The sequence below is a fragment of the Oncorhynchus nerka genome, linkage group LG28 (genome assembly GCF_034236695.1).
Source record: "Oncorhynchus nerka isolate Pitt River linkage group LG28, Oner_Uvic_2.0, whole genome shotgun sequence".
Classification (NCBI taxonomy): domain Eukaryota; kingdom Metazoa; phylum Chordata; class Actinopteri; order Salmoniformes; family Salmonidae; genus Oncorhynchus; species Oncorhynchus nerka.
In genome coordinates, this window is record NC_088423.1 from 58,727,718 (window position 1) to 58,753,294 (window position 25,577).

Consider the following 25,577-nt stretch of genomic DNA (forward strand, 5'->3'; position numbering starts at 1 on the left):
TGACTGCTTCTCTACATCCACCCGAGCTCCCCCAAAACATTCTCATCAATACAGTATCCCCAGCCTATTACCGCCAAGCGCTAACACGCACACACACACAAACAATACAACAAAGCCTCTTCCCTGCTTCAACAGACCTACAGCTGCGACAGCAAACCAACATCATAATTTACTGTTTACTGTCGTCTTAATAAATAACTTTTAATACACCCCGCCCTGACCGAAGGTCGTTTTAGGGTGTAAACATGACAGATTGACTGAATTTGTTTGACTTAGAAATGTACCTCCAGTGTTTTCCATGGTCTTAAATGGTCTTGAGAGACTTTAATGCTTTAAAGAAAAGGTCTCAGCGATCTTAAAATGTTAGCTCTGTAAAGACAGAGAGAGAGAGACAGCACAAGAGCTTATTTTTCTCTGCTGCTTTACAATAGACACTGCAGATGCTAGCGACGGTTACCACAACTCATACTAAAATACTGTGTCTAATGCACATTAAGTAATCAATAGTGTGTCATTCAAATTGTGTGGTTTCATTTGTGGTTGATTGGATGAGTGCAGTAAATACAGAGGGCTACTCTTCTGCAGTTCCACGGATGGCAAACAGCTAATTTCCATGAAGCCCTATGAGCTATTCAGTGGCAGCGGAGTGCTGTGTAAAAAGAAACCACCACAATCGCACACAAAGTGAAACCACATGTGCCATTGATCCCACCAATTAGAGCGTTCACACCCCGCAGAGGCAGTTGTTGATGAGGGCAGAAGTGGATCCCCTTCTCCTTTCTCTTCTACGCTCATTATTTCTCTCTCTATTCACCTCCCTACTCCCTAGGTGGGGCAGTCCCCCACCTAGCTCTGTTGTGCCTCCACCCAAAAAAGTTTGTCTTCTATTGGTTTCAATTGACCATGTTGGTGCCAGAGTGCCTGGATGTTGCTTTGTGGACCTTTGTGGCCCACATTGAAATCAAACTTGGGAGAAGACTGACAAACACAACTACACACACAAGGTGCTGTAAAATCCGCGATGCGGAGAATGAAGACGGGATCATGGAATCCAGACATCAAAACTGAATTCAACAATAATTTAAAAAATTTAATCTTAGGAGGAAATCAACTAAATGTATTGAACTTGTTTGAAAATAAATTAATTTGCCCAAGATTATCATGAACATGAACAAAATGCATCAGTGATTCGTATTTTCCTTCAACTTTCTGAAGAGGCAACGCTGGAATGCCCATGTTTGTGTGTGCGCGTCTATCTAACACTTTGTTAAGCCGTTAGCGATGATGCTAATAATGATAATCGTCTTCTGGGTAAATGCAAAGGCTTTCCCAAAAACCTTCTCAATTAAATGTTAACTACAAAGGAGCCTATGCCTACCTGGCAGAATGATATCATGATTATTTGTATCAATCCAGTGGCGATTTGTTTAGCAAACGCGTGCTACAGAAACACTGCTAACCAAACAAGCCTCTTGCTTTGCATACTTGCATCTACACCCCAAAATTTCAATTTTTTAGATATATTCCAGACCTCAAAAGTGGTCGCCTGATGGGTTTATAAGCATTCTTTCGTATCAAAAAATGCAAATGTTGTTGTTTTTCTATGACCATTTTTTTTGTTTAGAGTGACAACCTGGAAATAAATGTGGAAAAAACTGAAACCTTCAAAAACAACACAGAAAAAATTAAATTTGGGGGGGGAAATGAACAGAAGGCAACAAAATTAGGCAACAAAATACAACAGACTTGAAAGGGCCCTACACACACACAAACACACACACAGTGAAGGTTGGTTACCATGGTATCCAAGCCGAGGGTCAGCAGCATGAGGAAGAATATGATGGCCCAGAACGGAGAGAGTGGAAGTCTGGTCAGAGCCTCCGGGTACACCACAAATGCTATGCCTGGACCTGAGAGTGTTAAATCAGATTGATAATCAGAGGCAAAAATCGAAGAGTACTATTAACTGGCCAATCCACTCTATCTCTGTAGATATATTTCTATCTGTCTATCTGTCTATGGTCATACACTATCTGATCCTACCATACCAGGGTTTCAAATCAAATCTAATTGTATTTGTAATGTTCGCCGAATACAACAGGTTTAGACCTTACAGGGAAATGCTTACTTACAAGCCCTTAACCAACAATGCAGTTTTAAGAAAAATAAGTGATAGATAAAAAATAATTAACGATTAATTAAAGAGCAGCAGTAAAATAACAGTAGCAAGGCTATATACAGGGAGTACCGGTTCAGAGTCAGTGTGCAGGGGCACAGGTTCGTCGAGGTAATTAAGGTAATATGTACATGTAGGTAGAGTTAAAGTGGCTATGCATAGATAATTAACAGAGAGTTAACAGAGAGCAGCAGCATAAAAGAGGGGGCAATGCAAATAGTCTGGATAGCCATTTGATTAGCTGTTCAGGAGCCTTATGTCTTGGTGGTAGAAGTCTTTTGGACCTAGACTTGGCACTCCGGTATCGCTTGCCATGCAATAGCAGAGAGAACAGTCTATGACTAGGGTGGCTGGAGTCTTTGACCATTTTTAGGGCCTTCCTCTGACTCTGCCTGGTACAGAGGTCCTGGATGGCAGGATGCTTGGCCCCTGTGATGTACTGGGCCATTCGCACTACCCTCTGTAGTGTCTTGCGGCAGGAGGCCGAGCAGTTGCAATACCAGGCAGTGATGCAACCATGCTCTCGATGGTGCAGTTGTAGAACGTTTGAGGGTCTGAGGACTCATGCCAAATCTTTTCAGTCTCCTGAGGTGTAATATGCGTTGTCCTGCCCTCTTCACAACTATCTTGGTGTGTTTGGACCATGTTAATTTGTTGGTGATGTGGACACCAAGGAACTTGAAGCTCTCAACCTGCTCCACTACAGCCCAGTCGATGAGAATAGGGGCGTACTCGGTCATCCTTTTCCTGTAGTCCACAATCATCTCCTTTGTCTTGATCACATTGAAGGAGAGGTTGTTGTCCTTGCACCACACGGCCAGGTCTCTGACCTCCCTATAGGCTGCCTCGTTGTTGTCAGTCATCAGGCCTACCACTGTTGTGTCATCTGCAAATTTAATGATGGTGTTGGAGGCGTGCCTGGCCGTGCAGTCATGAGTGAACAGGGAGTACAGGAGGTGGTTGAGAACGCACCCCTGAGGGGCCCCCATGTTCAGGATCAGCGTGGTGGATGTGTTGTTACCTACCCTTACCACCTGGGTGCAGCCCGTCAGGAAGTCCAGGATCCAGTTGCAGAGTGTTTAGTCCTAGGGTCCTTAGCTTAGTGATGAGCTTTGAAGGCACTATGGTGTTAAATGATGAGCTGTAGTTAATGAATAGCATTCTCACGTAGGTGTTCCTTTTGTCCAAGTGGGAAAGGGCTGTGTGGAGTGCAATAGAGATTGCATCATCTGTGGATCTGTTGAGGCGGTATGCAAATTGGAGTGGGTCTAGGGTTTCTGAGATAATGGTGTTGATGTGAGCCAAGACCAGCCTTTCAAAGCACTTCATGGCTACAGATGTGAGTGCTATGGGTCAGTAGTCATTTAGGCAGGTTACCTTAGTGTTCTTGGGCACAGGGACTATAGTGGCCTACCAACATGTTGGTATTACAGACTCAGTTAGGGACAGGTTGAAAATGTCAGTGAAGACATTTACCAGTTGGTCAGCGCATGCTCAGAGTACATGTCCTGGTAATCCGTCTGGCCCTGCGGCCTTGTGAATGTTGACCTTTTTAAAGGTCTTACTCACATCGGCTACGTAGAGCGTGATCACACAGTCGTCCGGAACAGCTGATGCTCTCATGCATGCTTCAGCATTGCTTGCCTCAAAGCAAGCATAGAAGTAATTTAGCTTGTCTGGCTCGTGTCACCGGGCAGCTCACACCTGTTCTTCCCTTTGTAGTCTGTAATAGTTTGCCAGCCCCGCCGGTCTAGGTACGATTCAATCCTAATGCTGTATTGACGCTTTGCATGTTTGATGGTTCGTCGGAGAGCATAGTGGGATTTCTTATAAGCGTCCAGGTTAGAGTCCCACTCTTTGAAAGTGGCAGCTCTACCATTTAGTTGAGTGCAGATGTTGCCTGTAATACATGGCTTCTGGTTGGGGTATGTACGTACGGGCACTGTGGGGAAGACGTCATCGATTCACTTATTGACGAAGCCAGTGACTGATGTGGTGTACTCCTCAATGCCATCGGAAGAATCCCGGAACATATTCCAGTCTGAGCTAGCAAAACAGTCCTGTAGCTTAGCAGTCCTGTAGCGTCATCTGGGGGTGGAGCTAGGAGAGAGTGGTGGATGTGGCAGCTCATTGAGTGCGGTCTTAGTGCCAGCATCGGTTTGTGGTGGTAAATAGACAGCTACGATAAATATAGATGAAAACTATCTTGGTAAATAGTGTGGTCTACAGCTTATCATGAGATACTCTACCTCAGGTGAGAAAAACCTTGAGACTTCCTAATATTAGATTTTGTGCATCTGCTGTTGTTTACAAACATACACAGTCAACTACCCCTTGTCTTAGCAGAGGCGGCTGTTCTATCTTGCCGATGCAGCGTTAACTCCGACCAGCTGTATGTTGTCTATGTCGTCGTTCAGCCACGACTTGGTGAAACATAAGATATTACAGTTTTTAATGTCCCATTGGTAGGATATTCGTGATCATAGCTCGTATATTTTTCTTATCCAATAATTGTACGTTGGCTAATAGGACTGATGGTAGGAGGCAGATAACCCACTCGCTGTCGGATCCTTACAAGGCACCCCGACCTGTGTCCCTGATATCTCTGTCTCTTTCTCATGCGAATCACGTGATTTGGACCTTGTCAGGTATCTGAAGTAAATCCTTTGCGTCCAACTCGAAAAAATCTTCATCCAGTACGAGGTGAGTAATCGCTGTCCTGATATCTAGAAGGTGGCAGAAATATTATGTACAAAATAAGTTACAAATAACGCAAAAAAAACACACACAATAACACAATCGGTTATGAGACGGTAAAACGGCAGCCATCTCCTCCGGCGCCAAATCATTTCAAATACTTTATCTGTATTTTTCAAGGATTTTACCAATGTAAATGTTTAATTTACCTTCATCTGCCACCTTCTCAATGGGCACCTTCAGTTCATGGGCCATGAATCCAATGACGGAGAAGATGACGAACCCAGCGAATATACTGGTGGCACTGTTAACTATGCACACGATGATGGTGTCCCTAAACAAGAGGAGAGGGACAAGAAAGGGATGTAAATGTTACAGGGCTGTGACACATACAGTATTGGAGAACTTGGAATGTTTTTGGAGTATTATCACACACAAGTGAGTGGCTATGTGTTGGTAATTGTTATTATGTGTCAAAATGTCAAAACATTTGAAAAACAGAACCTAAGGATGTTCCAAGTGTTTTACAGGATCTTTTACATATCTATATACCATTGCCATGTGTGATATTGAATAAATTAATGAATAAATAAATTAACTATCTTCTGTGCAGTCTTATCCAAATGCATACAATTTGTGGAGAGGTTCAACAGTTCCCTCTAGTGAGAATACTATGGCCTCATACCAAGGGAGAGAGTATACTGTGCCAGTCTCTGCTTATAGCAGTTTTACTTCTTGTTTATATGTTGTGCTATTGTCACGGTACTAAGTATCACAACACTCAAGTTATCATGGCAAGAAACAAAACATGAAGCAGACAGATTTTCATGATGACAATCGTATATTGGAAATAAACACGTAGCAAAGTGCATGCCCCGCCCACCTCAGGATTCCCCCTTTTCTAGCCATCATTTCCCTGTTTTTGTGAGGTGTAAATTCACTTGTCACAGAATTGTTTGCTGGATAGATTTATTTCAAAAGAAAATCAATGTAAATTTCAACTCTTGCTTGTACAATCATTGATATTACAATCGTGCAAACGTCTGTTCTGACCACTGAAACTAGTTTCAAGTAAGGTGTCATATGTAAGGGATAGGCATGGTATAGACCTTCCAATGAAATGCTTATTTGCAGGTTCCTTCTCGACAATGCAACAACAATAAGAAATAATAAAAGATACGGATACAAACAAAGTAAATGGCTCAGTAAAATAAACATTTTAGCATTAGTATAATACAAGAAGGGACAATTAATAGTCAAATATTTAAAAGTATTCGGGGGAAGGGGGATTGGGGGCAAGGAATTCAATTGCGCAATATTTAGCGATCATAATAAGAGTCTGGTGGTAGCAGTCGTGATGTTTGTGTAGTCCCCACAAGAAAAGTTAAATAACAACAATGGGGGGGGGGGGGGTTAGGATTAAGGTTAGAATGAGTGTGTGTGTGTATGTGTATGTGTGTGTGTGTGTGTGTGTGTGTGTGTGTGTGTGTGTGTGTGTGTGTGTGTGTGTGTGTGTGTGTGTTACTGTCCACAATGTTCATTTCGGAGAGTCAGTGCGGAGAGTCAGTGCAGGTGGTCGGTCCAGTTCAAGTGTTCAAGAGTCTTGTTCAACAGGCCTGTAAATATATATATATATATATTTTAAAAAATATATTCTTCAAATTTTCAAATAGTCCATTTATATTTTCCAACGGGGCTATACATTTGGGTGAGGGTTTTTTCTCACCTGAGTATGCTTGTTTCACTGCCAAAAATATTTTCTGCACTAGGCAATGATATTGGGAGCGACCATGTAACGCTTTTACAACACACAGAAATGCGCTGGTTATCAAGGGGCAAAGTATTGACACGTTTTTTTTTAATTGAAAGAAGAGCTTAAAGTTTTCTTTACTGGCCATAATTTTTACTTGTCTGACCGCTTGCATGATGACAAGTTTCTCACACGACTGGTCTATCTGGGTGATGTTTTTTCTTGCCTGAATGATCTGAATCTCGGATTACAGGGACTCTCCGCAACTATATTCAATATGCGGGAAAAAATTGAGGCTATGATTAAGAAGTTGGAGCTCTTCTCTGTCTGCATTAACAAGCACAACACACAGGTCTTTCTATCATTGTACAATGTTTTTGTGTGCAAATGAACTCAAGCTTATGGACAATGTCAAATGTGATATAGTGAAACACCTGAGTGAGTTGGGTGCGCAATTACGCAGGTACTTTCCCAAAACAGATGACACAAACAACTGGATTCATTATCCCTTTCATGCCCTGCCTCCAGTCACTTACCGATATCTGAACAAGAGAGCTTCATCGAAATTGCAACAAGCGGTTTTGTGAAAATGTAATTTAATCAGAAGCCACTGCCAGATTTCTGGATTGGGCTGTGCTCAGAGTATCCTGCCTTGGCAAATCAAGGTGTTAAGACACTGATGCCCTTTGTAACCACGTACCTATGTGAGAGTGGATTCTCAGAAAAGAGTGGATTCTCTGAAAATGATTTAAGACGGAGACTCTCTCCCAATACAACCCCACATTGCAGAGTTATGTGCATCCTTTCAAGCACACCCTTCTCATTAACCTGTAGTGAGTTATTCACCATTTTCTATGAACAAATAAGGTTTTATATGTAAGATGGTTAAATAAAGAGCAGGGGTGACAGGGTAGCCTAGTGGTTAGAGCATTGGACTAGTAACCGAAAGGTTGCAAGTTCAAATCCCCGAGCTGACAAGGTACAAAATGTGTCATCTGCCCCTGAACAGGCAGTTAACCCACTGTTCCTAGGCCGTCATTGAAAATAAGAATTTCTTCTTAACTGACTTGCCTAGTAAAATAAAGGTCAAATAAAAAAAAAGATTGATTATTATTATATTATTATATGTACCCTGGTCCTATAAGAGCTCTTTGTCACTTCCCACGAGCAGGGTTGTGACAAAAACTCACACTCATTCTTATGTTCAATAAATGCATTGTATAGTGTGTGTGTGGCAGGCTTACAATGATGGCAAAAAACTATATTTGAGAGTGCACTGACCCTGGTGCTAGAAAATGCAGCTGGAGTTTGAATGTTTGAAGGGGTACGGGCCCATGAAACGTTTGGGAACCACTGCATTAGATATACCAAATTGAAAAACTCTGACCGTCATATAATTGTGGAGAGAATTTATTTTTAAATCTCACCCTAGTTTGTTCATGATCTACAGTATATTATTCAGAGCTTTTTTCTACTAGTTGTATACCAGATTCTGTTGTGGCACTTACATTTTTCACATCTATTTTTAGCTCTCTGGCTGATAAACATGCCCCTTTCAAGCAACTCAGAGTCAAAAAGTGAACTAACCCATGGTACTCTCCTGTACCATCAGACCTTCTCTTGATAAGAAATCAAGCCTGGGCCAAGGCTAGACAAACTGGCTCACTAGCTGATTGCCAGCTACTTAGGCAATTGAGAAATAGGTGCACTGCCTCTGTTATTTGACGTGTGTACTAGTGTTATTGTCAAATAGTGTTATTTGACGTGTATCTTTCTGGACACACAAAGACCCAAACGGCATTCCATAGTATGTTGTGAAGCTAATAACAGTGACACTATTACTGTGTAACTCCGGTAGGGCAACATCTGATCAATAGCACACTTTTTAACGTTAGTGTGTACTAGTGCTAGACCAGTTGCGAAAGCCAAAATCACACAAGACAGAGAACGGTTGATTGTCAAGGGCAATGAATTCCATTACCTTGGCGTTAATGGATTTTGCTTTTAAGTTGTCTCGCTGAAATTGTCTTACTCTTTCAAATGACTGTTCGACTTGTTCACTGCTCGATCCACACAGCAGACATTGTGGGCTAGGTTAGGAATGCTGTGTTGCAGGTGTAGCGCAAATTTTACGTGCCGTCATTACATCATGTAGCTACTGTGCGTTATATAGATATGCACGTCAGCTTTGACATCGTTTTTTCACATCGGCGTTAAACTAGACATCTGGCCGATTCCGATGTTGGCATTTTTAGCTAATATAGTCTGATTCCGATATGTTCACCGATATATCGTGCATCTCTAGAAGAAAGATATTTGTTTCTGGCCATTTTGAGCCTATAATTGAACCCACAAATGCTGATGCTCCAGATACTCAACTAGTCTAAAGAAGGCCAGGTTTATTGCTTCTTTAATTAGGACAACAGTTTTCAGCTTTGCTAATATAATTTAAAAAAGGTTTTCTAATGATCAAATAGCCTTTTAAAACGATAAACTTGGATTAGCTAACACAATGTGCCATTGGAACACAGGAGTGATGGTTGCTGATAATGGGCCTCTGTGCGCCTATGTAGATATTCCATAAAGAATCTGCCATTTCCAGCTACAATAGTCATTTACAACAATAACAATGTCTACACTGTATTTCAGATCAATTTGATGTTATTTTAATGGACAAAAATGTGCTTTCCTTTCAAAAACAAGGACATTTCTAAGTGACCCCAAATTTTCGCAGGAAGTTTAAGTGAAATTATGTGTTAAAATTTGTCCATAGGAACAATAACCAAAGAAAGAGGTATTTTCAACGTCTGTAAAATGTATTTTCAACATCATGTATTTTCACTTAGACCCGAAAGACGTCTTTCAACGTCCGTAAAATATGCATTTTCAACATCCTTAAATTACGTACTTTCAAAGTCTTTTTGGCGATGTTCAATTTGAGTCCTGGTTGCTGCCAACATTTCTCAAGATATTTTTTCCCTTTAAGTATTATCATCAGTAACAATCAAATCTATTCTTTGAACAGACTATGGCCAAGTTATCTATTTCACAATAATTTTGGAAAGTATTTTCACGTTACTATTGCGGTAATTTACAGGTAACTGCCAGAATAAAGGAAATACTTGCGTAAATAAGGGATGCAAACAGGGCTCTGAAGTGCATATGCTCCTACATATTTTGCTAAGCGATCTGACAATTTATTTAGGAAGCACCAGTGAGACCAGGAAAAAAATCACCCAAATAATAATTATTGTAATGATAGGCTTCACTGTGCAGTTGTTTCCGTGTGCCCTAGAGAAAAAAGCGTGTGCAGATTCGTTCAATCCAAAGCCTACATGTAAAGAATATTAAAGAATGCATCAGAGATTTGTATTTCTTGCAACTTTCTGAAGACGTAACGGCATGGGAATGCCTGGTTCTACCACTTTGTGTAGCCAGTTAGCGATGCTGAAACAGTCTTTTCCCAAAAAACCTTCCAAAATTAAATATTAATAACTGCACAAAGTAGGCAAATCATGATGATTTGTATCACTCAGGGGGTCTTTTATTTAGCAAACTCTGCTATTGCGCTTGCAGTATAGAAACCCCTCCAGACTCTTGAGGTGTACAATCAGGGACGTCATGCACCCCAAAAATCTAAGGGGGCATAGAGAATCTCGTATTTTCAAACACCTGAAACAGCTTTTTCCTGCAATCAAGAGCCATAATCAGTATGCTTAATTCTATGTCAAAAATATGTATATTTTTCTGCATATCTAAGCATACCTCTTGAGCTGTCTGTATCCTCCTGAGAGGTGGTTATTTAAAAAAAGAAATGTCATATGCTTCTCTGCTAAAATCTGGGGAAAAGATTGAAAGGAATGAGTCTTATTCAGTACATTTAGTTATTCCTTGCTTTTCTAAAGTCTACCAACCTTGCCAGCAGGATAAGACACAGGTAACTGCCAAAATAATGGAAACACTTGAGTAAATTAGGGATACAAAGTATATTGAAAGCTGGTGCTTCCACACATGGTTCCTGAGTTAATTACGCAAATAACATCCCATCATACTTAGGGTCATGTATAAAAATGCTTGGCAGACCATTATTTTGGCTGCCCCCATAGAATGACAAATTGCTCCATCCATAGGGCACGAGTGGTCACTGAATGGCTTGATCACCATTATCTGAACCAAATTGAACACTTATGGGAGATTCTGGAGCGGTGCCTGAGACAGCGTTTTCCAGCACCATCAACAAAACCCCAAATTATGGAAATGTCTCATGAAAAATCCCTCCAATAGAGTTCCAGACACTTGTAGAATCTATTCCAAGGTGCATTGAAGTTGTTCTGGCTCATGGTGATCATGGTGAACTCCCTAATTAAGATCATTTATGTCTAGTAAATAGTAAAAATAAAGAAAAACCCTTGAATGTGTAGGTGTGTCAAAACTTTTGACTGGTACTGTATATATAGTACCAGTCAAAAGTTTGGACACACCTACTCATTCAAGGATTTTTCTTTATTTTTACTATTTCCTACATTGTAGGATATTAGTGAAGACATCAACACTATGAAATAGCACATATGGAAACATGTAGTAACCAAAAAAGTGTTAAACAAATACAACTATATGTTATATTTGATATTCTTCAAAGTAGCCACCCCTTGCCTTGATGACAGCTTTGCACACTCTTTGCATTCTCTCAAACAGCTTCATGAGGTAGTCACCTGGAATGCATTTCAATTAACAGGTGTGCCTTGTTAAAAGTTCATTTGTGGAATTTCTTTCCTTCTTAATGTGTTTGAGCCAATCACTGATTAGGGATATGTGTTATGACAAGGTAGGGTTGGTAAACAGAAGATCCAAGTACGTGTAATTTAATATGTTTATTGTTTGTCAATCTTTTTTATGTATTTGTCTACAACAAGTTTATATATGTTTACAACAAGCAAGGGGAAGATATCAGAATAGGGGCCATGGGGAATAATAACACATTGTACACAATACATTTGTACTGTAGTGAAGCCGTCTCTAGAGTAATGCAAGGTCTCTTTCATGATCATGTGAAACGACAATTGCTATGGAAATGCTGGGATGTGTTTTTCAATGATGTTAAAGGTAATTATGATGCAACTATGATGGTAATACGATATGGATTACAATTATCATGAAAATTAAGGCTATACGCACTACATGTTACACACATAGACACTCAACCATGCAAATTGGCCGAGTTATTATTTACACATTATAGTCTTACTCTTATACAGGCATCGTACACACTCTCACTAAATCACATCAAATGTCATACATATCAACCTACTCAGATTTACCACACACATAATATCTTGTCTCAATTTTCTAGCATCGGTGGCATTGGCTCACAGGCAAACAGGCAAGGGAATAAAACAAATATTGCTAGAACCTATTTCTTGAATTCAAAATATCAGACATTTGAAATCTCTAATTTTGACCGTCATATAACTCTGATGGTAGTAACTTTACAAGCACTAATTATGGTCAGACTGAGAATAGTATCTAGTTATGGTAAGGGGTGAAATAAGTATAGCCAGTTATAATTGTAACGGTTTAGCAGATTATAAAAAAAGAAGATCAGTCTTTACATGGCAAAAAGAAAAGGAATACAACATATATTGTTTACAGGTGTCACACCCTGACCATAGTTTGCTTTGTATGTTTCTATGTTTTGTTTGGTCAGGGTGTGATCTGAGTTGGCATTCTATGTTGTGTGTCTAGTTTGTCTGTTTCTGTTTTTGGCCTGATATGGTTCTCAATCAGAGGCAGGTGTTAGTCATTGTCTCTGATTGGGAACCATATTTAGGTAGCCTGTTTGGTGTTGGGTTTTGTGGGTGATTGTTTCCTGTGTTAGTGTTTGTGCCACACGGGACTGTTTTTGGGTTTTCACGTTGTTGTTTTGGTTATATGTTCAGTTTTCTAATTAAAAAACCATGGACAACTACCGCGCTGCATTTTGGTCCTCCTCTCCTTCGACACAAGAATCCCGTTACAACAGGACACTCACTCTATATCCTTAGATGAAGATGTGTGGGAAAAGGAATGGGGTGGTGAAATAATTTTCTGTCATGGACAAAGGAACTCAAAAGTTGTGATGATATTAATTAACAAAAATGTAAATCTGAATGTGCAAATAGCTAGGAATGATTTCGCAAGGAAGGTGGATCTTTTTGAATACGAAAGTGGACGAAAAATAGATTTGGCTCGCAATCTGTGGATTCTATTCGATTAGATAGAAATTGTATGTTAAACATCACAGCATAGTTGAAAGATATGTGTTGCGTAGAAACCCGAAGAGGGTGGCAAGCAGAGATAGATGGGATGGGCTGAGGGAAGCTGAGGGTTGGTATGTGGAACTGGAGACAAGTGGGAGTGGAGTTTGTGTGGGAGAATGATGGTCTAAGATTTTTTTTTAAATTAAAGTTAAAATAAAACATAATAAAAAGTATGTTTGAATGACACTTGAGGGGCATTGTTTTTACAACTAATGCCGGTTTGCCTGAGGCTGATGCCGTGCAAGCGTTTGTACACATGCATATACACACACTCTCGTGCAAATAAATGCATACAAGAACATACACATACATGTAATAGTGCCAGACATGCACACAAACACATATAGTTGGCATTGCTGTTATAATTTCAGATGTCCTTGATGTCTTTTGTTTTTGTTGTTATTTTTTTGCATTGTTGTTTGCTGTTTTCTTCTGTCTTTTTCTTTTATCTCTTTAGTTAATTCTCTTGGTTGTTGGTGTATTGGGGGGTTCTTGGGGGTGGGGAATGGAATTCATTAAAAATATATATTTTTCTTGTTGGGGGGGGGGCTGTGGGATGGGGTCTCAGATGGTTGAGGGGCAGCTATTGGGGAACTGTGTGGGGATCTTGGAGGGTTTGGGTTCACGGTTTTTGTCCTGATGGGAGATCTGTCAACGTGCCCTTGAGCAAAGCATTGACCCTGTACGCTTCTGTGTGTCACTCTGAATGGGAGTCTGTTGGATGACTGGTATGATGACGTAGTTGTTGAGCGGCTTCACTGTAGGTATATTGTAAGTTTCGAGTATATTCAATAAAATAAAAAATTGAATTAACAAATAAAAATAAAACATCTCAAGACATCAAGACATTGGTCGCAAATGTGTCTTCCAAATGGGCAATGACCCCAAGCATACTCCCAAAGTTGTGGCAAAATGGCTTAAGTCAAGGTATTGAAGTGGCCATCACAAAGCCCTGTCCTCAATCCTATACAAAATGTGTTGGCAGAACTGAAAAAGCGCTTGCGAGCAAGGAGGCCTACAAACTTGACTCAGTTACACCAACTCTGTCGGGAGGAATGGGCCAAAATGCACCGAACTTATTATGGGAAGCTTGTGGAAGGCTACCCGAAACGTTTAACCCAAGTAAAACAATTTAAAGGCAATGCTACCAAATACTAATTGAGTGTATGTAAACTTCTGATTCACTGGGAATGTGATGAAAGAAATAAAAGCTGAAATAAATCATTCTCTCCACTATTATTCTGATACTTCACATTCTTAAAATAAAGTTGTGATCCTAACTGACTTTAGACAGGGAATTTTTACAAGGATTAAATGGAATTGTGAAAAACTGAGTTTAAATGTATTTTGGTTAAGGTATATGTAAACTTCCAACTTCAACTGTATATATATTCAAAAGTTTGGGGTCACTTAGAAATGTCCTTGTTTTTGAAAGAAAAGCATTTTCTTTTGTCCATTAAAATAACATCAAATTGACCAGAAATACAGTGTAGACATTGTTAATGTTGTAAATGACTATTGTAGCTGGAAACTGCCATTTCTGGGAGGAATGGCCCTAGCCCTCACCCTCTGATCCAACAGGTCCCAGACGTGTACAATGGGATTGAGATCCGGGCTCTTCACTGTCCATGGCAGAACACTGACATTCCTGTCTTGTAGGAAATCACGCACAGAACGAGCAGTATGGCTGGTGGCATTGTCATGCTGGAGGGTCATGTCAGGATGAGCCTGCAGGAAGGGTACCACATGAGGGAGGAGGATGTCTTCCCTGTAACGCACAGCGTTGAGATTGCCTGCAATGACAACAAGCTCAGACCATGACGGACCCTCCACCTCCAAATCGATCCGGCTCCAGAGTACAGGCCTTGTAACGCTCATTCCTTCAACGATAAACGCGAATCCAACTATCACCCCTGGTGAGAAAAACCGTGACTCGTCAGTGAAGAGCACTTTTTTGCCAGTCCTGGCTGATCCAGCGACGTTGTTGCTGGTGATGTCTGGTGAGGACCTGCCTTACAACAGGCCTACAAGCCCTCAGTCCAGCCTCTCTCAGCCTATTGGGGACAGTCTGAGCACTGATGGAGGGATTGTGCGTTCCTGGTGTAATTCGGGCAGTTGTTGCCATCCTGTACCTGTCCCGCAGGTGTGATGTTCGGATGTACCGATCCTGTGCAGGTGTTGTTACATGTGGTCTGCAACTGCGAGGCAAATCAGCTGTCCGTCCTGTCTCCCTGTAAGCGCTGATTTTGGTCGTCTCACAGTACGGACATTGCAATTTATTGCCCTGGCCACATCTGTAGTCCTCATGCCTCCTTGCAGCACGCCTAAGGCACGTTCACGCAGATGAGCAGGGACCCTGGGCATCTTTCTTTTGGTGTTTTTCAGAGTCAGAAGAAAGGCCTCTTTAGTGTCCTACGTTTTCATAACTGTGACCTTAATTGCCTACCATCTGTAAGCTGTTAGTGTCTTAACGACCGTTCCACAGGTGCATGTTCATTAATTGTTTATTGTTCATTGAACAAGCATGGGAAACAGTGTTTAAACGCTTTACAATGAAGATCTGTGAAGTTATTTGAATTTGTATGAATTATCTTTGAAAGACATGGTCCTGAAAAAGGGACGTTTCTTAAAAAAAAAAAATGTTTTACCCCCTTTTCTCCCCAATTTCGTGGTATCCAATTGTTAGTAATTACTATCTTGTCTCATCGCCACTACTCCCTTACGGGCTCGGGTGAGACGAAGGTCAAAAGCCATGCGTCCTCCGATACACAACCCAACCAAGCCGCACTGCTTCTTAACACAGCGCGCCTCCAACCCGGAAGCCAGCCGCACCAATGTGTCGGAGGAAACACTGTGCACCTGGCCACCTTGGTTAGCACGCACTGTGCCCGGCCCGCCACAGGGGTCACTGGTGCGCGATGAGACAAGGATATCCCTACCGGCCAAACCCTCCCTAACCCGGACAGCGTTTCGCCAATTGTGCGTCTCCCCACGGAACTCCCAGTCGCGGCCGGCTGCGACAGAGCCTGGGCGCGAACCCATAATCTCTGGTGGCACAGCTAGCACTGCGCCACCAGGGAGGCCTGTACGTTTCTTTTTTTGCTGAGTTTATATCGTTAGGATCTCCAGATTTGATGTTGTTCTCCTACATTTTTTTAAGTTGGGAGCACCAGTGCTATCAATGATTATAATTTACAAAGTATATTGAAACCAGGTGCTTCCACACAGGTGTGGTTCCTGAGATAATTAAGCAATTAACATCCCACGATGCTTAGGGTTATGTATAACAATGTCCAGTTGCCCATTATTTTGGCTACCATGGCTAGAAGAGATCTCAGTGGCTTTGAAAGAGGGATCTCAAAGTTTAAAGCGTGTGTGTGTGTGTGTGTGTGTGTGTGTGTGTGTGTGTGTGTGCGCGTGTGTGTGTTTTCGTTTGTTTTAACACCACCGGTGCATGTAATCTCCCATTAGTAATGTTTTACGAAAACAAATTCCAACACACAGCTTCGTGTTAAATGCTGCCTGTTGATTGCAATTGGCCTGTATGGTATAAAAAAAAGGTGGCATGTGTTGTTTCAAAAAATTCCTGAATTCCCACCAAAATTGCTGGATATTATTGATTTCATGTCTCTCATTCAAAGTGCTCTGTAGTTTAGTTGGTAGAGCAAGGCGCTTGCAATGCCAGGATAGTGGGTTTGATTCCTGGAACTACCCATACGTGAAATGTATGCACGCGTGACTGTAAGTCACTTTGGATAACAGCGGCTGCTAAATGGTATATATTTATACATTATATATATATACACTGCTCAAAAAAATAAAGGGAACACTTAAACAACACAATGTAACTCCAAGTCAATCACACTTCTGTGAAATCAAACTGTCCACTTAGGAAGCAACACTGATTGACAATAAATTTCACATGCTGTTGTGCAAATGGAATAGACAACAGGTGGAGATTATAGGAAATTAGCAAGACACCCCCAATAAAGGAGTGGTTCTGCAGGCGGTGACCACAGACCACTTCTCAGTTCCTATGCTTCCTGGCTGATGTTTTGGTCACTTTTGAATGCTGGCGGTGCTTTCACTCTAGTGATAGCATGAGACGGAGTCTACAACCCAAACAAGTGGCTCAGGTAGTGCACCTCATCCAGGATGGCACATCAATGCGAGCTGTGACAGGAAGGTTTGCTGTCTGTCAGCGTAGTGTCCAGAGCATGGGGGCGCTACCAGGAGAAAGGCCAGTACATCAGTAGACGTGGAGGAGGCCGTAGGAGGGCAACAACCCAGGAGCAGGACCGCTACCTCCGCCTTTGGGCATGGAGGAGCAGGAGGAGCACTGCCAGAGCCCTGCAAAATGACCTCCAGCAGGCCACAAATGTGCATGTGTCTGAAAGAGACTCCATGAGGGTGGTATGAGGGCCCGACGTCCACAGGTGGGGGTTGTGCTTTACAGCCCAACACCGTGCAGGACGTTTGGCATTTGCCAGAGAACACCAAGATTGGCAAATTCGCCACTGGTGCCCTGTGCTCTTCACAGATGAAAGCAGGTTCACACTGAGCAGATGTGACAGACGTGACAGAGTCTGGAGACGCCGTGGAGAACGTTCTGCTGCCTGCAACATCCTCCAGCATGACCGGTTTGGCGGTGGGTCAGTCATGGTGTGGGGTGGCATTTCTTTGGGGGGCCGCACAGCCCTCCATGTGCTTGCCAGAGGTAGCCTGACTGCCATTAGGTACCGAGATGAGATCCTCAGACCCCTTGTGAGACCATATACTGGTGCGGTTGGCCCTGGGTTCCTCCTAATGCAAGACAATGCTAGACCTCATGTGGCTGGAGTGTGTCAGCAGTTCCTGCAAGAGGAAGGCATTGATGCTATGGACTGGCCCGCCCGTTCCCCAGACCTGAATCCAATTGAGCACATCTGGGACATCATGTCTCGCTCCATCCACAGACTGGACAGACTGTCCAGGAGTTGGCGGATGCTTTAGTCCAGGTCTGGGAGGAGATCCCTCAGGAGACCATCCGCCACCTCATCAGGAGCATGCCCAGGCGTTGTAGGGAGGTCATACAGGCACGTAAAGTGTTGAATATCTTGCTCCATTATACAGCTGTTACATTTATCAGAACTGTATTTTTGACCTTTTATACATTTTGCCGACCCTTTCTAAAACAACCGTATGTTGTCATAGAATCACATGTTTACCTTCAAAGCTACATAACATAGTATATTACATAAAGCAGGTTGCTGTGACGACAGCAATTTGAGTCTGCGTCGTGTTGATTGGTAACCTCACTCCTCAGTTTGAAATGTCTCTACCCGCACAATAGAGTTGATGTTGTCAAGAGGGCGGTCACATGTGATTGCGAGACAGAGGATTCGAGATCACTCCCAGTGGCGGGAGAAGTGAGAAGTGCTTACCTGTAGCAGTTGTTGTGGAACTTGTTGTAAGAAGACAGTGTGATGAGGCCTCCCCAGGCTGCTGACAGAGAGAAGAAGATCTGGGTGGCAGCATCCTTCCACACCTAGAGTAACACACACTCACTGTTAGACACAGAAGGATGGGCGGAGAAATGTGTGTGTGTGATCGCATTTGTCTGTGAGTCTATTTGTGTGCTTGTCCACACTTCGTGTGTGTATGTATACCTTAGCATCATTGAGTTTCTCCCACTTGGGTGTGATGAAGTAGAGGATGCCGTCACCAGCCCCTGGGAGGGTCACTCCTCTGAACAACAGAATGACCAGAACCACATAGGGGAACGTAGCTGTGAAATACACCACCTAGGAGATGGGAGAGGAAGAACAAAACGAAGGGAGAGTTAGGAGGTTGTGTGATAATGCCCTGATTCAACACTTTTAGTTTAAAAACAAACCCACTAGAGAGCAACATTACATATTAATTCACAGAACTAAACACTTTCTTTTATGGTTCTGGGATTTCACAGAGGGATATTATTCAAATCCAAAGGAGGTTAAAGGAGGTACCACATGAGCAGAGAGAGAGATATTTCTCTTACTTTCCCTGATGACTTGATTCCTTTGGCCAGGGAGAGGTAGACTATCAACCAGGCCAGCAACAAGCAGCCTGCGAGGGGCCAGCGGATGTCTCCAGGGTACTCTATCCCTTTGGAGATGTGCAAGACATTATACCTAGAGAGAGAGAGAGAGAGAGAGGGAGAGGGAGAGAGAGAGAGAGGAAGAGAGAGAGAGGGGGTTATTTCCCAATCACATAAAACAGTTATTTCAGATCTGACATTTATTATTCCTACATGTCAATCAATAGCGGGAAATCATCTTGTCTATACAGCCCAATAACTGTGGCCTAATTATGTTAGAAAGGAAGTATCATCAGCCAACAGGCCTACTTCAAACATAGAACCTCTATGTAAATATGATGCAAGTTATTATTATTATTATTTTTTTTAAATTACTATATTTGTATTGAATTCTTTTTTAGCTGTAGTATTGTTTGCAAGGAAAGCTTGCAAGTATGAATTTCATTATACTGTGTACACTACAGAAAAATAAACTTTGATTTGACTTACTTGAAGTACTCCTCGCTGGGGCTGACGTAAGTTTTGTTATCCGGATAGGTCATGTTAACCAGTTTGGTCAGGTTTCCAATGGCTTGAGCCGACAGGCAGAACGAGCTGTTCTTTACAGAGGTGATGTTTTTATCATGGATGATGCACGTGTCTGTCATAACCAGGACAGACAGACAGACAGGTTTACATTCACTGTATCGAATCAGAGAAAATAAATATCTCAACAGTGACAGACAGACAGACATCTTTATAATCTGGTTTAAAAACTGTATCAACTCTCACAATTTTCTCAGGTGGTGGGTATAATGTAGAATAGATTCTTGCCCAGCATGTTTTATATGTGTAATGGTCATTTTTCTTGTAACAGAACTGTAAATACCAGTTGTGCTTATTATGAAATAACCTTTTTTTTCCCAAATGTAGCGTACACTTAGAATAAACATAGAAACGTTAATCATGTTTGACAGAGTAGATCTAATTTCCCTTTGTATAATCATCATAAGTTTGTTATATTACCAATGAAACCTACGGGTTGACACAGCCTCAATGCCAGTGCAGACTCCTCAGAGGAGGAAGGGGAGGACCATCCTCCTCAGTGAATTTCATTAAAAAAATTAAACATTTAAAAATGTATCATTTTTAGATAAAACTATACTAAATATAATCACGTCACCAAATAATTTATTAAAACACAATATTTTGCAAAAAAGGTCTACAGTAGCCTCAACAGCACTCTGTAGGATAGCATGGTGTAGCTGGAGGACATCTAGCTTCCATCCTCCTATGAGTACATTGACTACAATACAAAACCTAGGAGGCTCATGGTTCTCACCCCCTTCCATAGACTTACACAGTAATTATGACAACTTCCGGAGGACATCCTCCAACCTATCAGAGCTCTTGTAGCATGAACTGACATGTTGTCAACCCAATCAAAGGATCAGAGAATTAATCTAATACTGAAAGCATAAGCTACAGCTAGCTAGCACTGCAGTGCAAAAAATGTGATGAGTAGTTGACTCAGAGAGAGAAAGAAAATAGTTTTCAACTAATTGATTTCTTCCTAAATGAAGGAGAACCAAGAGAGAAATAGAGAGAGAGATTTAGATTTAGTTCTATTACCTATGCTGCCTATGATGTTACTTTAGCTAATATGGTGACAATGATGTAGGCTGTGTGTAGCGGTTTGGCTTGGAAAGTTTTTTTTGCCTGGTCATACAGCTGATGTCTTGTGCATTGAAGTCCACAAGTGAAGGGAAGAGGTGAAAGGAGGAGAGCACATAACGTAGATGCGAGAAGGAATACAATGTGGCTGCTATGAAACTGAGAACTGTATTTACCCATGATCAGGGGTGTAGCAGTCATTTTGGCCTGTTTATGAGTTGTGTATATGTTGTCTGACAAGGGTTGTTCTGACATGTTTTGTACACTAGAGAGCACTATATGTTGGGGTCATGGGTCACTGGTCATGTGTGCATATATGATATGCAGCTGTTCAGGGAAGCTAGAAACCATTATACACAAGGCAGTTAGAAAAGCCAAGGCTAGCTTTTTCAAGCAGAAATTTGCTTCCTGCAACACTAACTCAAAAAAGTTCTGGGACACTGTAAAGCCTGGCTCCTCCTACCCCGGTCAACAGCACTGCACCCCCAACAGCAACTCGCCCAAGCCTTCCCCATTTCTCCTTCTCCCAAATCCGTTCAGCTGATGTTCTGAAAGAGCTGCAAAATCTGGACCCCTACAAATCAGCCGGGCTAGACAATCTGGACCCTTTCTTTCTAAAGTTATCTGCCAAAATTGTTGCCACCCCTATTACTAGCCTGTTCAACCTCTCTTTCGTGTCGTCTGAGATTCCCAAAGATTGGAAAGCAGCTGCGGTCATCCCCCTCTTCAAAGGGGGGGACACTCTTGACCCAAACTGCTACAGACCTATATCTATCCTAACATGCCTTTCTAAGGTCTTCGAAAGCCAAGTCAACAAACAGATTACCGACCATTTCGAATCTCACCATACCTTCTCTGCTATGCAATCTGGTTTCAGAGCTGGTCATGGGTGCACCTCAGCCACGCTCAAGGTCCTAAACGATATCTTAACCGCCATCGATAAGAAACATTACTGTGCAGCTGTATTCATTGATCTGGCCAAGGCTTTCGACTCTGTCAATCACCACATCCTCATCGGCAGACTCGACAGCCTTGGTTTCTCAAATGATTGCCTCGCCTGGTTCACCAACTACTTCTCTGATAGAGTTCAGTGTGTCAAATCGGAGGGTCTGCTGTCCGGACCTCTGGCAGTCTCTATGGGGGTGCCACAGGGTTCAATTCTTGGACCGACTCTCTTCTCTGTATACATCAATGAGGTCGCTCTTGCTGCTGGTGAGTCTCTGATCCACCTCTACGCAGACGACACCATTCTGTATACTTCTGGCCCTTCTTTGGACACTGTGTTAACAACCCTCCAGGCAAGCTTCAATGCCATACAACTCTCCTTCCGTGGCCTCCAATTGCTCTTAAATACAAGTAAAACTAAATGCATGCTCTTCAACCGATCGCTACCTGCACCTACCCGCCTGTCCAACATCACTACTCTGGACGGCTCTGACTTAGAATACGTGGACAACTACAAATACTTAGGTGTCTGGTTAGAATGTAAACTCTCCTTCCAGACCCATCTCCAATCCAAAGTTAAATCTAGAATTGGCTTCCTATTTCGCAAACAAAGCATCCTTCACTCATGCTGCCAAACATACCCTTGTAAAACTGACCATCCTACCAATCCTCGACTTTGGCGATGTCATTTACAAAATAGCCTCCAATACCCTACTCAACAAATTGGATGCAGTCTATCACAGTGCAATCCGTTTTGTCACCAAAGCCCCATATACTACCCACCATTGCGACCTGTAAAGCTCTCGTTGGCTGGCCCTCGCTTCATACTCGTCGCCAAACCCACTGGCTCCATGTCATCTACAAGACCCTGCTAGGTAAAGTCCCCCCTTATCTCAGCTCGCTGGTCACCATAGCATCTCCCACCTGTAACACACGCTCCAGCAGGTATATCTCTCTAGTCACCCCCAAAACCAATTCTTTCTTTGGCCGCCTCTCCTTCCAGTTCTCTGCTGCCAATGACTGGAACGAACTACAAAAATCTCTGACCCTGGAAACACTTATCTCCCTCACTAGCTTTAAGCACCAACTGTCAGAGCAGCTCACAGATTACTGCACCTGTACATAGCCCACCTATAATTTAGCCCAAACACCTACCTCTTTCCCAACTGTATTTAATTTATTTATTTATTTTGGTCCTTTGCACCCCATTATTTTTATTTCTACTTTGCACATTCTTCCATTGCAAAACTACCATTCTAGTGTTTTACTTGCTATATTGTATTTACTTTGCCACCATGGCCTTTTTTGCCTTTACCTCCCTTCTCACCTCATTTGCTCACATTGTATATAGACTTGTTTATACTGTATTATTGACTGTATGTTTGTTTTACTCCATGTGTAACTCTGTGTCGTTGTATCTGTCGAACTGCTTTGCTTTATCTTGGCCAGGTCGCAATTGTAAATGAGAACTTGTTCTCAACTTGCCTAACTGGTTAAATAAAGGTGAAATAAATAAAATAAAAATATAGGTAGCACAGGTGACCAGGAAGGTTTATAGCAGAGGTAAGAGGAGAGCACATACAGTTCTTACCGTATAACATAGATTGCTTATAGAATGCATCTCTCTGCACCTTTTGTGTAGGAATATGGGTTTTGGAGCTATTTATATTTATATACGCAATAAATGGGAACGCCACCCCAAAAGAGTAACGTTTGGAAAGCTGATTTTTAACCTATCGCTGTTACATTTAACTGGGTGAATGGAATATGAATGGCAGTCATCCAATATGCTGTAATAGCAATAAGGCCATGCTCATTAAAAAAATCATCTGAAACGGCACTGACCGCCACTGATCAATGCTATTCAAGGATACAGAGGAGAAAGACCAGGGAGAGTACAGTTACTGTAATTGAACAGGAGAGGGCAGTCTGGCGCACACTGCGGCACTGCAGCAACTATACTACAGTAAATGTGTCAAGCAAGCAACTTTTGTGCTGAATTCACTCAAATGCAACAGACAAAACAGGCATTTTCTTAATCAAATTTCGATATTTTTTTTTCCCCCATGCAACTGGGAGAAAATTATCCGGTCATACTGGGAGCCTTTCTTTTATCAATTTATACTCTTTTTTTAACAATAAATTGTAGCCCAATGTAACCTAAAAACAATTACTCATAATTGCACCAGTGAAAAACTAATTTGTCTACTTAGCCTACACCTTAATATGGAAAATACACATTTTGTATAACTGCTTTGTGCTCATGACGTGTTTAGGGTAGAATAAAGATATAATCAGGAGAAAAAACATCACACATGTAACCTACACACAGTTGAAAAAAGAACTTGAGACCCACAGAAGAAATATAAAAATCTATATAATAAACCTAGTAAGCAAAAGTAGCACTTTTGGATGTAAATTAAACTCGAAAACATTGCTTAAAATAACTGGCCACTCGACACTATAGGTCAGGTTACAGAAAGAGACCTTAGCTGAGGGGTGCGTTGCGCATTGCGCAATGGTGATGGGATGCCTATGTGTATGTGTGTGCGTGCGTGCGTGCATGCATGATAGTGTGTGCGTTCTGGCGTATTGTGGTCTTACCTAAGAGAAGCATGTCTTTGTCCTTACAGTCCAACGTGTTCCACTCGTTCTTACAGTTAGCCCATGGCAGTGAGCCCTTCAACGAAGCGAACAGGTAGTACAGTGTCCAGCACATAATAATGTTATAGTATATGGCTATCAAGACAGATATTATCAACATGGCAATCCCGCAACCTAAAATAAATAAATGAGACGAAATATATAAATTACTCTTAAGCAGGCAGAGGAGCTTGATCAAAAGTTATTATATCATAATAAGTAGTTTTCATTTTTTTCTGAAGTTCGAGTATGTTACAAGTTTTAAATACGTTACTTTATGAGTTTAGATCGCAGCCTGTATATGCGCAGTTTACCTTGCAGAGCCGGGATGGCTTTCCACACGGACACGGGGCCCTGGCTGGCAAACTGACCCAGGGAAACCTCCAATAAAAAGATAGGGATCCCGGCGAGGCACAACATTATCAGGTAGGGGATCAAAAAAGCACCTATATACACAGGGAAACGGGGAAGCATTTCAAAGTAGCGCACAGGTACAACTGAAAAGAGATTACTCAAACTTGGCACACATGATTTAAACAGAAGGCTATAATAGACTTAAATCGACTTCCTTTCTCATGAAATAAAGAGATTATGTATAACGGGTAATAATGAAATAAATGTGACATATTACTAGGTCTATATTTCTATTTAGTTTGGTCTACACTCTATGCATTATTATATTGTAGTTACCTTATACAACTAATTAGGCTACATGCAAGGGAAGCAAATAAGTATAACACCTGCGTTGTAAACCTTCATTCATAAGTTAGGTTGCAGCAACCTCATGATGGGTATAGGGAAAATTTGAGTATCAGTATCATGCCTTAACCTATCGCTGGATAAGTGAATGACACTTATCCAATATGCTGTAATAGAAAAAAGCTCATTAAAAAAATCACGTGTTATACTTATTTGCTTCCTTTGCATGTAAACCTAATTAGTTGTATAAGGTAATTAATGAGTGTAGACCAAACTAAATTGAAATGAAGATAGGCCTAGTAATAATAATAATCACAATAATATACATCATATTTTATTTACAGATCTGATTATCAATCATAAAGTCTAAATAAATGCACTAAAATCCACGAGAAAGAGTTGTCTCCTAGAAGCTGAAAAATAATGTTAGCTAGACGCGTTCTATAACTGTTTAGAAAATGTGTCATAATAAAAAGTCGCCTATTTTCTTTGAGAAGAGAAAGCAAACAAACAGGAAAGTCAAGAATATGTTTTCCGGCACTCATTTTAACTCCAATGATATAGCCTAGCAAGTGAATTAATTAAAGTAATGTATTTTCGTTTGACAATGTTAAAATACGTTAAGCATACTGTTGTTTAAACCATGGCAAAACAACCATA

General features: G+C 41.5%; 1 protein-coding gene across 1 annotated transcript in view; it reads right to left on the reverse strand.

Annotated features, from left to right (window-relative positions):
• Window positions 1-25,577, reverse strand: part of LOC115112790 (sodium- and chloride-dependent glycine transporter 2-like) — a 45,496-nt gene that overhangs the window by 17,385 nt on the left and 2,534 nt on the right. The window contains exons 4-11 of the mRNA XM_029639795.2: window positions 24,533-24,664; window positions 24,180-24,353; window positions 19,467-19,617; window positions 18,939-19,071; window positions 18,568-18,702; window positions 18,343-18,446; window positions 5,083-5,207; window positions 1,798-1,910 (exon numbers count right to left, since the gene is read on the reverse strand). Coding sequence (XP_029495655.2) covers window positions 1,798-1,910; window positions 5,083-5,207; window positions 18,343-18,446; window positions 18,568-18,702; window positions 18,939-19,071; window positions 19,467-19,617; window positions 24,180-24,353; window positions 24,533-24,664 — 1,067 coding nt within the window. The remainder of the gene's footprint in view (window positions 1-1,797; window positions 1,911-5,082; window positions 5,208-18,342; window positions 18,447-18,567; window positions 18,703-18,938; window positions 19,072-19,466; window positions 19,618-24,179; window positions 24,354-24,532; window positions 24,665-25,577) is intronic.